This window comes from Leishmania martiniquensis, chromosome 3 (genome assembly GCF_017916325.1).
Source record: "Leishmania martiniquensis isolate LSCM1 chromosome 3, whole genome shotgun sequence".
In the NCBI taxonomy this organism is placed as follows: domain Eukaryota; phylum Euglenozoa; class Kinetoplastea; order Trypanosomatida; family Trypanosomatidae; genus Leishmania; species Leishmania martiniquensis.
In genome coordinates, this window is record NC_090138.1 from 174,277 (window position 1) to 190,184 (window position 15,908).

General features: G+C 64.9%; 3 protein-coding genes across 3 annotated transcripts; all 3 read left to right on the forward strand.

Moving 5' to 3' along the window:
* Positions 1 to 577: 577 nt before the first annotated feature.
* LSCM1_08090 (uncharacterized protein) lies at positions 578 to 2,299 on the forward strand (the record flags this gene model as incomplete). The annotated part of the gene is made up of 1 exon (XM_067325431.1): positions 578 to 2,299. The coding sequence occupies one exon, from the start codon at positions 578 to 580 to the stop codon at positions 2,297 to 2,299; it is 1,722 nt and encodes a 573-aa protein (XP_067181536.1).
* Positions 2,300 to 4,780: 2,481 nt separating this feature from the next.
* On the forward strand, positions 4,781 to 12,199 carry LSCM1_08091 (uncharacterized protein; the record flags this gene model as incomplete). The annotated part of the gene is made up of 1 exon (XM_067325432.1): positions 4,781 to 12,199. The coding sequence occupies one exon, from the start codon at positions 4,781 to 4,783 to the stop codon at positions 12,197 to 12,199; it is 7,419 nt and encodes a 2,472-aa protein (XP_067181537.1).
* A 678-nt stretch (positions 12,200 to 12,877) lies between these two features.
* On the forward strand, positions 12,878 to 15,400 carry LSCM1_08092 (uncharacterized protein; the record flags this gene model as incomplete). Its single annotated transcript, XM_067325433.1, has 1 exon — positions 12,878 to 15,400. The coding sequence occupies one exon, from the start codon at positions 12,878 to 12,880 to the stop codon at positions 15,398 to 15,400; it is 2,523 nt and encodes an 840-aa protein (XP_067181538.1).
* Positions 15,401 to 15,908: the final 508 nt, after the last annotated feature.

Sequence of the window (15,908 nt, forward strand, 5' to 3'; positions counted from 1 at the left end):
AGGTGTGTGTGCTGCCGCTTTGAACGGCATCCGACGTTCGCGCTCTTGTCCCAAATTTCCCATTTCTCTGCTCGCCTGTCTGTACGCGTGCGAGCGTACGTGTGTGTCTGTGTGTCGAGACACCTCTTATGCTCCCATGCGAAACCTCCTCGCGCGGCGCGGTCCGTCGTGCGCGTCCCCGCCCAGCCACCACCGCTCTCACGCCCCCTCCTCTCTTCGCCCTCCGCGGCCTCTGCACTCGCCGTCTTCTCACGCACGTGCGTACGTCCTCCTCCTCCTCCCTCCGTCCCGGCCACCCACACGAACGGCACTTACGCCGCGCACACTCCACCACGTGCTACCCCCCACCTGTCAGTGTCACCACTTCCGTTTCGCCTTCCTCCCTCCCCCTGCCCCTCTCACCCACCCACACACGCCGTCGCCTCCCTTCTCCCTCCCCCGAGTCCCTCCCCACCCACCTCACACACATCTGTGGGCAACTTGTACACACGCGTATACCCCCCTCTCTCTCGCTCCCTCTCTCCCGTCCCCCCCCTCCCTCCCTCTCTCCACACACACGCACATACGCTGGGGAAAGATGATCAACCCGTTTCTGTGGATTGTGGTCGTCGGCGGCTTTGTGGGCTTCCTGGTGGCGTGCGGTAACGGCGCCAACGACCTCGCCAACGCCTTCGGTACCAGCTACGGCTCGCGCGTGCTCACAATGCTTCAGATCGTCGTCATCGCTGCCGTGTGCGAGTTCGCCGGCGCCGTCGGGCTCGGCAGCAACGTCGCGGCCACCATGTCTAGCGGCATCGCAAAGCTGTCCACCTTCGAGAACGACCCGTACGTTCTCATGTACGGCTTCCTCTGCACGCTCGGCGCGACCTTTATCTGGCTGCTGCTCGCCACGCTGAACGACCTGCCTGTGTCGTCGCACCACGCCGTCGCTGGCGGCATCATCGGCTTCGCGCTGGTGTACGCCGGCGGTGACGCGGTTGTGTGGGCCGGCCGCAAGGACGCCTTCCCCTACGTGTCTGGCTTTGTCCCCATCGTCGTCTCCTGGTTCCTGTCACCGCTGCTGGCTGGCGCGGCCGCCGCCATTCTATACAGCCTTGCTCGCCACCTGCTCCTCGAGCGCACCTTCGCCGTGCGCCTCGCGCCCTATCTCATGCCCGTCGTCGTGTTCGTCGTCTTCTTCCTCGAGTTCATCTTTATCTTCATCAACGCCGCCAGCAACCGGCTGTCGTGGACAGCGGGGCGCGCTACGTGGATGGCAGTTGTCGTGGCCGCCGGCGTGGCGGTGCTTTCAGCGGGGCTGATCCCTCTGATGAGGCGCCGCATCGAGTCCCTACGCCTGTCTGGCGAAAAGGGCGCAGTAGGTGGAGACTTGGATGCTGTAGAAGCGATGCGGATGAAGCTGAATGGCGCACGGGCGCTGGCCATCCGCACCTTCCCGACAAGGCAGCAGGCGATGAAGCACCTCATGGCGGAGAGTCAGCGCCGCAACGAGCGCAAGGCGCAGTCTGGCACCATGAAGGCCGAGCCCGTCGATGAGGGCAGCAACGATGCGGAGGACGTACGCGTAGCGAGGAAGTTAGGTGCTTCGTCACGCCTGGTCGACGGCGCCGTCGTGCGCGACGATTCTTCGGACGCGGAGGGTCCGTCCGACGAGAACACCTACAGCGGTGCGCGCGTCGGTAGCGACGATGTCCACGAGGCCCGCGTGGCTGAGATCGACCCCGCCTTCAACTATTTGAAGTACGACGAGAGCGGCGTGCGCATGTTTGATCCGCGCGCTGAGTACATGTTCCGCCTGCTGCAGGTTGTCACTGCCGCCTGCACGTCGCTGGCGCACGGCTCCAACGACGTCAGCAACTCCATTGGCCCGTACGCGGCCATCTACCAGGTGTACCGAACCGGCAACGTGGGGAGCACGGCGCACGTTGAGGTGTGGCTGCTGTGCCTCGGTGGCGCCGGTATCGTGGTCGGGCTGGCCACCTTTGGTCTACCCATTATGCGGCTGCTGGGCGAGAAACTAGCAGTGTTGACGCCGGTGCGGGGCTGCGCGGCTGAGCTGGCCACGGCGCTGGTTGTGTCGCTCGCGTCAACGTATGGCATCCCTGTGTCATCCACGCACTGCATCACCGGCGCCGTTCTGGCTATTTCGATGGTCGACGTCGGCTTCCGCAGGGTACGCTGGAGGCTGGTGTTGAAAATGTACGCCGGGTGGATCTTCACACTGGTGGTCACCGCTGTCATATCCGCCTGCTTCTTTGCGCAAGGCATCGCTGCGCCGGCGCCGCATGGCGGGAGCTGACGTGGTGCTGACACATCTGCAACCGTGCTGCGCTCCCCCACGCGCGCCCACCAAAGAGCTCTGTGCCTCTGGGCAACCTCCCTGCTGCTTGCCAACGGCCGCGGGATCGCTCTGAGCGAAGCGCGCGCGTGCGTGCGTGAGTCCCTCACCCTCACCGTCGGTCTTGCCGCATCCAACGCGCAAGCACGGCCTCCCCCTCCTCCCTCCACACACACACACAAACCTCACTCAAACAACCGCGGCCTCTTTGAGGACTGAGGTGACCGGGGGGAGGAGGGGGGAGGAAGCGTAGGATGAGGCGGGGAAAGACGAGCGGGATGTGGGGGCTGCATGCACGCATGCGTGTACGCTCCGCGGCGCTGTGTCTGTCGATGACGTAATAAAAAAAGAGGGAAAGGGGGGAAGGGGGTGGCGCCGACACCCCCTCCCCCTCCTCCTCCCCCCTATCCGCTTCGTATTATGGCGCTTTTAATTTTTTCTCTTTCCTCTCTCTCAAAACATATTTGCGTCCGCTCTTTCTGTATGTGTCTCTCTCTCCGTGTGTGTGTGTGTGTGCTGTGGACGTCAGGGTGGGGCGCTCACGGTGTACGGCAGCGGTGATGTCAACCCCCCCTCCCGCACACACACACACACACAAGCAGAGCACATCCAAAGGAGAGTGAAGTGGAATGGGTCTAAAAGGGGAGGAGAGAACTCACCGCTCGGCGCAGCGCCGTAGCCGTGCGTCTGGGCTCTGCTCTTTTGGCGAAAGCGGCACCCACACCCACGCGCACCTCTTCCGCGGCGCCTCCTTGCTCTCTCTCTCGCTCCCTCTCTCCCTCCCGCTGTCGCCGTCTCACCCACCCCACCCCTCCCCCTCTGGTTGAATATTACTTCTTCTGTCTTCGCTTGCGTCGCCTCCGCGTCTCCGCACTTCGCTGTCGCGCGTGCTTCCTCTAAACACTTTGGGTTCGCCTCTGTTCCTCGGCGTGCTTTGTCTTGGTCTTCGTTGTGGTTGGGAACGTGAGCACGCTCTCCCTCCTCCCCTCTTGTGGAGCGGAGGCTCTGTAGATCATGACTGTCTCTCCTCCCCGCACGCAGAGCACGCCCTCGTGCGCTGAATCCGTCTAGCCCCTCCGACACGCAGGCATCACATCACCCGCGCTCTCATCCCTCCCGTCCTCTCACCTCGCGTGAGGCTTTCTCCTCCGCGTCATACGGTCTTTTGTTGGCGCTGCAGAAGGGCCTCCGCCTCCGCCCAGTCGATGAGGAGCTGCGCGTCTCTCTCTCTCTGCGTGCGTGTGTGTCTGTGTGTGTGTGTGTGTTTAGGTCTGCGTGTAACCGACGGCGTATACGCACATCGGTTTCGGTGAATCTGTGCTTGCCTCCCTCCTCCTCCTCCTCCCTTTTTTCTCCCTGTCTGTATGCGTGTGCGTCATTGTCAGCGATAAAGGGCCCGCATCGAGTCACTGTGAAGTGAAAGAGCGGAAGTTGAGATCAGCAGAAGAGCGGCGCCCGGATAGAAGCGTGAGATGCGACTTCCAACACACGCTACGGTTCGCCGTGGGCCGAAGCGGGAGCATGGTGGCCAGTGCGGCGAGTGAAGAGACGACAGCGGTGGCGAGTGCAGCGGCGGAGTCGCCATCGCTTATCGCACCCCCCCTCCTCCTGCCGCTGCCCTCGTTCTTTCCCTCTCCCCATCCCCCACGCCTCCGTCTCAGCCTTGCAGATGTCCTTCTGCTCCCACGGCGACTATGCCCCCACCACCACCGCTCGCTGGCCGCGTGCCACGCCTCCATGACATCCTTTTCCCTTCACAGACGCACGCACACGCACATTTTTTGTGTGCGCGTGCGCTTTCTTGTTGTTGTTGCTTGCTTATCTCGCTCCTATCATGACGACCTCTCTCCTGCCTCACGCCTCCACCCACCCACACGCACGCGCCCGACAACACCGGCAGCCCCTCACCCCCCTCACCACCACCTTCTCCCTATTCCCCTCTTCCGCTTTTTGGTATCCTACACACACGCACATACGCACGCGCGGCAGAGAGGCACAGCCGAGAAGAGGGCTGTCTCCGCCCCCCGGTGTACCAAAAAAGGGGGAAGGGCTGAAAGCTGTGTCATCATCCTCAAAGGGAAGTCGGCACGAAGCGCCCTCTGCTTGTCTGTGTGAGTGCGTGCCGCCGTGCGAGAGCCACAGCCGTAGCGTCCGCGTCGCCGCGGGCATCTCGTTGTTTCGCCCGGCCCCCTCCGTCCCCATCGCTGAGAGGTCGCGAGCGTATCTTTTTCTTCCTCTCACTCTCTGCGGCCTCGGCACGTTGGCCGCGCTACGCCGCCGCCGCCGCCCCGCAACCCGCGCTGCAGTGACACAGCCACACGTGCAGTGAGAGGTGCTGCGGCAAGGCGCAGACCTCCGCGCGAGTGCGTCGGCGTACCCGAATCTCAAACCTACGTGCATGCACAAACAGAGTGAGAAAGGCGCAGAAGGTTTGATAGAGCCATGGAGCATCACACTTCGGCGTCCATGTACATCCCTTCATCGAAGGTGCTGGCTCGCTTGCAGCGACATGCAGCCGCGATGGGACAGGGGGCGACCAGCGCCATCAGTGCCAGCGCCACTTCAAGCGCCGCAGCCCCTGTGGCAGTGCCTCCCGCGAGCAGCAACAACAGCAGCAGCGCATTCGCCGCGCATCGAGAAACGGGGTCGAGGGATACGCTCGCCGCGCTGTCGGCCTCGCCGGCGAAGTCGGATGCGGCGGCTGTACTCGCCGAGGCGTCTGCGACGGTGTCAAAGCCATCCGGTGCCGCCGGCAGCACTCCTTCGGCGCTCGGCGCCTCCTCCTCATACCCCAGAAGCCCCGCCCCGCACACCTCTCTGATGGGTGCATCGACAGCGTCGAAGAGCACCTGCAGCGGGGCTGCTAGTGTCGCACACAGCGCAGTATCGAACGCCGCAGCCCCGCCAAGCATGTTCACGTCTCGCGCCACTTCGTCGGTCTTTCCGCCTGAGACACCCGTCGGCCACACCAGCGGCATCCGCACCGCTTCCGAAGCCCTCGCCCCAGTCGAAGGCTCAGTGACGGTGTCACAAGTGTCGTCCGTGCCACTGGTGACGCCCTCATCGATAGCGCTCCCGCCACGAGCATCCACGTGGCTCTTGCCAGTAGAGGATTTCACGTACATTCTATCCTCCCTAACATGGAACGTGGACCTCCTCCGGCTGCTCCTACCGCTCGCGCCGTGCCCGCTGCACCTGCCGGACGCCGAACCTCTCGCCGAGGCGTCATCCTCGGCAGTCGGCGAAGCAGCGGCAGCGACACCACCGTGCGCCATCTCCGCCTCGCCTACACAGGGCCGCATCGCCGGGAACGAAGAGGAAATGAGCGCAGAATCGCAGCGCGAGTGGTCAACGGTGATGAGGTGCCCCGACACGAGCAGCACTGATAGTGCGGCTGCGGTCGCGGGCGCATCTTCGACGGGCACACTGGAGTCTGTGGCGACTGATACGCACGGCGATGCAGCGATCGCCGGATGGACAATTCACGCAAGCGCGCACGATGACAAGCGCCAGAGTTACAGCCCCGCTACGGCTACTGGGAGCAGCCCTGGCCCGTGCGCGTTGCTGCCGTCGCCGGCGTCATCGTCGGTCCTCACGACCAGTGCGTCGGTGGCTGGAGCGTCAGCTGCCGTGTCACCCGCGCCGCTCACGTGGTCGCAGTATCTGTTTCGCGGGGCTGGCGGCGGCGATGCCAGAAGAGTCATTGGAAGCCCGGGTGATGGCGCGGCTCGTGTCATGGGCGATACAGCCCTAGGAGGGCCACAGCAGCAACGGTCGACGCTCGCTCGAGGTCTGCCGCACAGCCATAGCGACGGGGCTCTGGTGTGCGCACCAAAAGCGGCTGCTGGCACGGCCGCACCCAACTCCGCCTCCGCATCCTCTTCTATCTTCGACACGCAGTACCTGCCCTCCCTGAAAGAGTTTCAGCTCCAAGTGGAGGCGCGCAAGCAGCGGCGGCAGCAGCTCCTCCTTCGCCAACAACAACAACCGCAGCAGCAGCAGCAGCCACCGGCCTTGTCAGCTACCCGCCTTCAGGAGCATCTCCAACAACAGCCACAGACATCCCCGTCTCACCATCGACGCCGGACGGCGGCCAACAAACTGTTTTTGTACTCACCAACGCCGTCCGTCATGTCCCTCGCCACGACGTCTGCGTCGACAGCTGCCGGCGCAGACGCGCCGGGTAAGGATGAAGAGTCGCCGCCGCCGCCCCCAGAGCGCTGCAACAACACGGCACATGTCCCATGCCTCTACCCATCGTCGGCGCCGCCCTCGCCTTGGGTATCCTCCTCAGCGTCGCAGGCGCACCAACGCCCGCCGCAGTCGAAGCGGCTGCCTGGCCGATGTGGGACTCGGCTGCGCCCCTGCACTGTTTCCGCCTCCTCTCTCGACCACCTTGGCTGCGGCGGCCGCGATGACGAGGAGGGGGCGCATGAAGCCCGCGCTGCGGAGGCGCCTTCTCGCATGCCGCACTCCGCCCCGTACCCATCGCGCCCGTCATCGCAGCCGCCGCATTTATCCAGGATGATGATGCAGGCCGCCGATCAGCTGCGTGCGACGCTCGTGCCCTCGTCGGCACGAGCGCCTTCGCCGCTGCTGCTGCACTGGCGCAATGGTCGCACCAGTCACAACAGCAGGGAAAGCTCGCGCGCAACCGCGCGTGACGACGCCGAGGGCGACGGTGTCGAGGAAAATGAAGGGGACGAGGAATGGGTATCGAACCGTGGCGGTGTCAGTGGCAGCGGCAACGCCTGGCCATCGAGCTCTTCTCCAGCCTCGCCGACGGCCAGCATCAGCTCCATGTCCTTGGGTCGCGTGTGGTCGAGTACCGTGAGCGGAAGCGCGACCCCGGGGAACACCCTCGTCACCGGTATCAGCGGCAGTGTTGCGAACTACAGCTCGCACTTCAACGCCAAAAGCAGCAGCGGCGTCGGCCACGCCTCGCCGCATTCGGCCGCCAGAGGCCGCAAGAAAGCGCGCCGCAGACGGGCAGCCACGTGCACGCGGGGGCTGGGTACAATGCGCATCTACGTGCCCAGCATCACGGAAGGACCAAAGGCGGCGAGCCTCTACACCGCGCCGACCGCCGAGGCGCAGGAGCTGCTGCTCCTGCTGCTGCACCGCGCGACGGCGCCGTTGCCTTCAGGTGCAGCGGGAAGGTGGCCCGTGGCAGGGCACAGCAATGCAACCACCGCCGTCTCCTCCGTGTTGTCCACTCCTCGAACGTACTCGTTGACGACTGGAGCGCGTCTCTCCGCATTGCCCACAGCAACGGCATCAACCGTGTCCTCTACCGCGCAGACGAGTGTTGTCGCCGCTACGCCCCGCCGAAGCACATTTGCGGAGGCGGCACCGGCAGAGGGCCGCAGCGGCGCCTCTGCAGGCGTGTCGACATCAGCACATGAGCAACAGCAGCAGTGGCATGATCTCACATACCTCAGCGCCTCGCCTTCCACAGCGCCCGGCATCCCGGCACAGGCCGGTCAGACCCCGCGCCTCGCGCCGGCGCCGCCGCAATCGAAGTGCCCCACAGCACCGCCGCCCACCGCGCTCCTCGCGGGGACGAGCAGCGCTCGTCTTCCGCCGTCACAGGCGGCCGCGGACGGAGCCGATAGCTTCGCTCCCTCGGCTGCGCAAGAGCGGCGCCCGCACCGACCTCGGCAGTCTCCACTGCTCTCCGCGCCGCGCTTCGCCCACGGCCCTCCCTCTCCCCCGATGCGGGCTGTTGGAGCAGCAGAAGTATATTTCCTCGGCAGCAGCACCGCCTCCTCCGTACAAAGCCACGAAGCCACCACGAAAGCGCCTCACGCGTCTTTCTCGGGTGTGGCAGCAGCCCCAGCACGGCAGCCCCCCGCTCGCGCCGGCAGCAGCGGCGACAGTGGGGTGGGCAACTCAGGCGACAGTTTCGGTGCAGCTGCGCGGAATGGTGGTCAAGTGGACACGCGGACTGACACATCAGCAGAGGCGCATCGTCGTCCGCCAAGTACACCGGCATCCGCGTTCGTGTCCTCGGCGCCAGTGGAGCTGCCGCAGTGGGTGCGGGAGCGTTCGCTGTCTGCCTTGTACTACCAGCCCTGGGGGCTCGAGCTGCTGGCGCGCTACGAGGCTGCGCGGCACGAGCAGCAGCTGGCGAGAGCGCGAATGGCCCGGCCCGCCGCGCCGGGTGTAAGCGGCAGCACAAACGCCCTTGCTGCTGTCATCTCGGAGCTCGGTGTGGGCGGGGATACGAGCACGCCGCCGAGTCCTGCCGTTTCGATGCCCAACAGCAGCCTTATATCGCCATCGAACGTCTCAACTACCACCTTGTCCACGTTCGCCACGTCTTCGCCCGCTGCACCGACCGCAGCGCAGCATGCCTCTGTGTTTTCGCGCACCCCATCCGGTACGAGTGGCGAGGCCTGCGCCAGCACCGCAACAGGAGCGGAAGGGGCGCCACCAGTGTCATCCTCCAGCACCCCGCGTGTCTCCTGGGCCGCGGCGCTTCGTCAGCCGCGGCACGCGAACCTCGTTCGCGGCAGCAGCGGAGGGCACGGCCCGACCACGGCGCTAGTCCTTGAGTGGCCCCCAGAACTGTCGGCCGCGGAGGAGATGGACGCCTGGGAGGAGGCGCACTACTTTGGCGAAGCGGCCACGCCGCCGTCACTGCCACAGCAGCAGCAGCAGCATCCACTCTCGGTGAGTCGATGCGTAACGAAACTTCTCGATCGTGTCACGAGGGACGCTAACGCCGGTGTCGCCGAGGAAACGGATGGGACAGTCACGGTGGATTTGGCGGGTCGAGTCACCGGGCCCTCTGGTCAGGCGAGGGCCAGCAGCGGCAGCGGCCATCGTGTGACGAGCTCGACAGCGGCTTCAGCGGCGGTGTCTTCGCGGGAGCAGTGGTGTCTCGATAAAGAAATACAGGCTCCAACACTGTACCTGAGTCGTCAGCGGCGTCCGTCGCGTCGTCGCTCTCGGGCGGCATACGCGAGTGACACGTTCCGCAGCAGCACCGCGCGCCGCGCCGGCGCCACCTCAGCGGCAGCGGAGCTGTTTCACAGACGCAAAGACGTTCATTTCACTGCCACCGTGGGTGAGGCAGCCGTGGCGCCGACCTGCGTGGAGGAGATGGGAGAAGCGGCGCCGGTGTCGCACCCCGCACCCCGAGGCGACGTGGCGCTGCACAACGACGGCTACGCGCGCAAGGAGGCGGCACAGTTTTGCTACCCGGTACCCTCCCCGCACGAGACAATAGCGTCTCCACCGCCATCGTTCAAGTCCAGCCACCACACCACAAGCCAGGGCACCGGTGCAGGCGGCGGTGTGGCCACGCTGCCGCGGGTGTCTGCGCCTTTGGGAGCTGACGCGATAGAGCGAGCCGCCGGCGTCGCTGACTCAGAGCAGCAGCAGCAGCACGTCGACGGAGGCAATAGCATTGCAAGAGACGGACAAGTACTGGTTGGAGCGAGTGCCGCAAAGCTCGAAGGTAGTGCCCTGAAGCAGGTGATAGACAGCTACGGCGGCGACGGTGGCGAAGAGTCTGACGCTGCTGGACCGGGTGTAGGAGGGCATCTGTCGGGCCGGTCGTCGGCTGACAGTCTCCACGGTGCTGGTAGCGACCCCATGCGTGGTGCAGCAGGCTCGGCCTTCAGCACTCGTGCAGCCATCAGCGCATCCTCCCCGAGGGCTGCTTTGAAGGAGAGCCGGACTGTGCGCCGGGGAGGGGCTGATGTGGACGCAATATTTTTTCTTCAAAAATTTATTCGCGCGGTGATGATCGTTCTCATTGCTCAGGTTCGCCTGCAACAGCTGCGGCAACGGCAGGAGTGCGAGCTGCCAGTGTACCCCCTCCACGATGCGACGTGTCCTGCGCGGGCCTACATGCTGAATCAGCAAGCGCAAGTTCAGCTACGGCGTGCCAAATACTGGTCCGGTGGTGACCCCGACCGTGTCGGCCCGGCGTCAGCAGCGGAAGTGTCTGACGGAAGTGGTCTATCAAAGTTGGAGCGGAGAGCTTTGAGCTTTGTGCGCCACTACATGGCCGATTACCGGCACATGATCACCGCGTACGTCATGCGCGACGACCGCGAGGTGGCACGCCGCTCAGCCCAGGCAATCCTGTCGCCGCCTCGATCGATGGGCGCGGCTCCGTCACTGCTGCCGGCCTCGGCTGTCGTTTCTGTACCGGGCGCAACGGGCAAAGCCCTCAACTCAGCGCCCGACCCGCTGTTTCGACAGGACTTCTTGGCGCGGTGGCTGAGCGCGACTCGGGTGAACACCGCATACGAGGAAGCTGTCCGAGTAGCCACAAACGGTCTTCCCTGCGGCGCGGACGCGAATGTGCTACCAGCGACGCCCCTTGACGACGTGGAGCCGCTTCGTACGGCGCAGGTGTACATCAGCGGCAAGGACGCTGCGTGGCAGCCGCTGTTAATGGAGCTGCTGCAGGTGAATCGTGTGGTGCAGTGCTACAGCGATGGACCGGTTGTCGCAGAGCCGACGGAACCAGGCGCGGCACCGTCAGCACCTGCAACGCCAGCACAGCGCATTCTGCTGGCGAGCTTGGAGAAGTTCTTGGCCCAGCCAACGTTGCCGTTGCTTCGCCATAGTGGATCTGGCGCGGCAGCCACGGCGCAGGCACTGGCGACGACTCCAGACGCACACGACCTCAGCACGACGTCATCGCTACTGCCGCCGCCGCTGCTCACGCCAGCGCAGGAGGCTGCAGCCGCGGCGATGGCGGAGGAAAGTGAGGCCTTCCGGGCATACCTCCTCTCTGGCTATCTGACGGACACGGACGCCGGCACCCGAGCCGGCACCCCCTCTGCCGCTGTTTCAGCGACGACGACGCTGCGTCAAAGCCAGAGCGCGCCGACCCTGTCGTCTGGGGTGGCGCTGCCGTCGAAACGGTCGCCGGAGCCGTCGAGCCCGCTCTTCAACTCGGCCTCGCTGCTGCAGCCCTTGACGTGGTACCCGTACGCCCACATGCCCGGCACCGCATGCCCCTACGCCGAGAGCACAGACCTCAACTCCACACGTGTGACCCCAGCCCAGGCCGCCAGTGCTTCCTCCATGACGTTGTATGTGGCCATGTTGCCGCTGAGCGGGCGGCTGCTGTGGCGGTGGGTGGTGCCGGCCGAGGACACAGATAACTTCAACCTTTCCGTCTTCTTCCAGTCGTCGCTCTTCTCGTTCATGCAAGGCGGTCCATTGCCGATGCCGTCCGTCGGATACGTGCCGACACCGTCGATGACGATGATGATGGCACCGCCACCGTCGCCGCACCCGTCGCTGGCGTGGCCGCCTGCACTCGCCGCGCGTATCGACGCGCAGCTGCGCAGCGACGCCATCCGCAGCGCATGGGATGGGGCGCCGCCTCCCTGTGTGTGCGGCGCGGCGGCGGTCATGAGGACGGGCCATCAACTTTGTGCGGGTGTGTGGAGTGAAACGCCGGAGGTGACGCTCGTGCACTGCTCTGCCGGCATGCACCGCTCGTGTGGCATCCTCATAGCCTTTCTACTGTGGCTACTATATCAGTGCCGGCAAGTGCTGTACGCAGAGCGGACGCTCGGTTGCGGGCCGCTGAGCTCGACGCATGCCCCGGCATCCGCAGGCGACGCTGATGCCGTAAACGCGTTGCTACGTGACGATGTCGACACACTAGCACCCGTCACAGCATCCCCCGCAGCCGGCGAAGACGGGCAGCAGCAGCCGGCGCAACGCGCCAGGAGCAGTGTCACTGGCACCGACGCACCCTGGCTGACGAGTCGCCTGCTTCAGCGCACTATTCGTCATGTCCAGCAGCAGCGCAGCATCGCCGTACCCATTCGCACGGTGCAATTTCTTCTGCAGTCCTTTGCGAATGAGCTGCGACTCGACTAGCAACTGGCGCGCACACACACACGCATACCGCGTGGCCAATGCGGTGGCGACGGGGGGAAGGAGGAGGAGGTGAGGGAGAGCTTCCAAGTGCCATGAGGGAGGAGCGAGGATGTTGCATGAAAGGTGTCTGTGTAAGCAGGTGTGCGGTGCGTGCGCTGCCGTTGCTGTTACGATAGGCTTTTAGCAAATCTCTTCACCTCATGGCCGCCGCTTGGGCTGCAACGGGCAGGGCTCTCTCTCTGCCCCCGCCCGTGAATGTACTTGAAAGAGGATTCCTTCGCCCTTCAGTAAACGCGGCGCCACTGTGGAGAAGCGTACGGCACGTGCGGCACGCATCACCGCAGCGCTGCACCTCACATCGCACAGGACAAGAGGACGACAAGGGCGCGCGCGTGGGCCTTTCATCGCAGCGCACCGAGGCTGGAATACATTTGTGACTGTGCGTGATGTGTATTGTCTGTGCGACTGTGCGTGTGTGTGGGAGGGAGGAGGAGGGGAATTCCCCTCCTCCTCCCTCCCACACACACGCACAGTCGCACACCTTCCTTTCATGTGAACCCCTCCTCCCCTTCCCCATCTCCCCTCCGACACACACACACACCGCCGCGCCCTCACTCCGTATAAAACGCCAATGGACTGCAGTGTATCACGCGTATCTCGCAGAAAAGGGAAAGAAAAATGGGCGACCGGGACTCGTACAGCTATCGTGACTCACGCGCCGACCGCTACGGCGGCGACAGCGAGGCCACCGGTGGCGGTGGTGGTGGTCGATACAACAGGGCGCGCTACCGTCGTGACGACGCCGATCAAGAGGGCCACGATCCGTTCCAGCGCCCGCCGCGGGAGGAGGGCGGCGACGACGGCTCTGGCAAGCACGACCTCCACACCCGCCGGCCGCGCCGTTCACGCGTCGATAGCGGTGGCGACGGCTATGGCGCCCCATGGCAGCAGCAGCAGTACCCTCCATACATGAGTCAAGGGGTTGGGGCCGGTGTAGACTTCCCCTACCCCGAAAGGGCGATGCCCATGAGCGCCCAGCAGGGCTTTCCAGGCGGTGTCGGCGTTGGCAACTTTGGCCTCCCGTTCATGTGCGGCGCCCCCGGTTCAATGCCGTTCGGCTTCGGCGGCGGCCCTGGCCCCAGCGGCCACCACAACGGTGGCGGTGGTGGAATGAGCTCCGACCAGCTGCTTCAGTTTCTTCTTCTTCAGCAACAGCAGCAGCAGCCGACCTCGTCATCGTCCTCGCTGCCGCCACGGGGACGCGATGGGGAGCGAGGTGACCGCATGATGAGCGCAGGACCGAACGCGACCCCTGCGGCGGCACGCGTGCTGCCGTCCGTAGATGAGTTTGTGCCGGTCGTCCCAAAGAGCCTCATGAACCTTGTCGTTGGCAGCGGCGCCCCGGGAAGCGGCGATGGTGACGCAGCTGCCGCAGGGTCGACCGCGTCTCAGCAGCAGTCCGGCAACGGGCAAGGCGGAGCACTTGCTCTGTTGGAAGCGCCCAAGATCGGGCCCGATGCGGACCGCCGCGCGCGCGAGCAGCGCCGGGCGCACGTCTCTGGATTTCCGCTGGGCACTACGCGCGAGGAGCTCGAAGATTACTTTCGGCTTCTCCTGCCGGAGGTGCGGCGGCTGCAGACGGAGCGCCAAATCCGCGAGCTCGCCGAGACAACCGGGCTGATCAAGGAAGAAGGGGAGGAGGCGGTGCGGCACGTCCCAGCGTCCGCGAATCTGGCGAGCATTGATGAGGTGAAGAGCCTCAGCGTGAGCCCGGGTAGGGTCAAGTCCTTCAGTTTCATCGAGCTGCGGCTGGCGGACATGATCGACGAGCTTGTGAATCAGAGCGCCGCGGACCCGCATCGATTTCTCTTCCACTCGTCTGTGGATGGTCAGACGTACCCGCTGATGATTCGGCGGCCACGCGACGCCGACCCGCTCACGGGGGTGGACGAGTCGAAGGTGGTCCTCGTCGGGTTCCCGCCCTCGATGCCGGAGGGGTCTATCAAGCCCGTCTTCGAGTCGTATGGGAAGCTGCTGAAGTTTGAGCTGCACAACGGGTACGCGTACGGCGAATTTGCCGAGCTGCAGGACGCCGCAGACTTCCGCGCAGACGTGCACGGCGTCGTGCTGGGCAACAACATGGTCGTGGCTTTGCCGCTCTACGACTGGCTGAAGGTACTGCTCGTTCGTGAGGGCGTCGATGTTACGATCGACGACGACGACCCCGTGTCGGGCAAGTACGTCATGAAGCAAGTGCGTGAGCGGCTGCCTGATACGTCAGCGCCTGGTGGGGCGGGGGGGCACGCGGGCGCCGCCGGAGGAGACGCAGGCGCCGGCGGCAGCTCCGCGCTCGTGACGGTCTCCGAGAACCCTGAGGCGGCGTCGCTGCAGATCATGCGGGAGCTGTTGGACATGTCCTTCACCCTACCTGACATGCTCGGCCGCTTCGCCGCCCTCTACCCTCACCTGCGCCCCCTCTACGGAAATGCGCAGCCGACTGTCTTCCCCACGCCGGTGCTTGTCCTGCTGAACCTCTTTGATGAGGAGGAGCTGGTCTACGACGCTCACTACTCGCAGCTGCTCTCTGAGATCGAGGAGGAAGTGGAGAAGCACGGCCGCGTGAAGCGACTGGTCGTGCCCCGCCGCGAGGCCCGCCCGAAACTGCCGGAAGCGCCCAAGTCGGGCGTCGACTACGACGAAAGTGACGAGGCAGCGAAGGCGGCGGCCATGGCAGCGTACACGGAGGCCAAGAAGAACTTTGGTGCGGAGCTGGGGCGCTACATGACGAGGCAAACGCATCCCGTGTGGGGCGGCTACGGCCGCGTCTTCGTGGAGTACGAGACGGTGGACGAGGCGGCGCAGGCGCAGCAGCAGATTGCCGGCAAGATGTTCGGCGAGCGCACCGTCGTCACATCCTTCCTCTTCCCTGACCTATTGATCGACGCCGACGAGGCGGCGGCGGAAGCGACTGCGCCGGGCAAGGGCGGCGAGGACAGCGGTGGCGGCGATGATGCCAACGAAGAGGCGAAGGGCAGAGAAGACGATGGTGATGGTGCAGCAGCAGCAGCAGCAGAGACGTTGGAGGAAGAGGCGGAAGCGCCTCCGCCCCCTGAGCCGCAGAGCGGCTCAGAGGCGGTCGACAAGGCACCTAATGAGGTGGCAACGAAGACGCCGTCCGTGCATGCGGAGGATGTTGACTGAGGGCATGGCAGCTGCCGCCCACAAGCGCGCAGAGGTGCACCCCCTCCCATCGCCACCACGGCCCCCCTCCACCTTCTCAGTCTCTCCTTGCCCTCGCGAGTGGGCTCAGTGCATAGGTGCCTCAAGTGCTTCGCGTTCCCGTTCGGGGTGTCGATTCGGTCATGATCTCGACTTCATTAATAGCAACTCAGCATGCGTATGCGCGTGCGACTGTGTGCGACGGCTCTCGCGAGAGAGGAAAGCGGCAGACGTGCCGCACATGTCAGCATAAGGGAAGAAACGTCTCTCTTGAAAAGGCAATGGGCTAAGGTGCGCGCGTGTCCGTGTGTTGGCGGGGGGGAGGGGAGCGGTGGAGTGTGCAGACACACACACACACTCACTCACCCACTCACTGCCTCTTCCTCTACCTCATCCACCCCCTCTCCCTCTCTCTCCCGGGGAGGGAGGGAGAGTGCGTGCACGAAGAAGCAGTGAGTGACCTGCGCGTATTGAAGTGTGTGCATGTGTG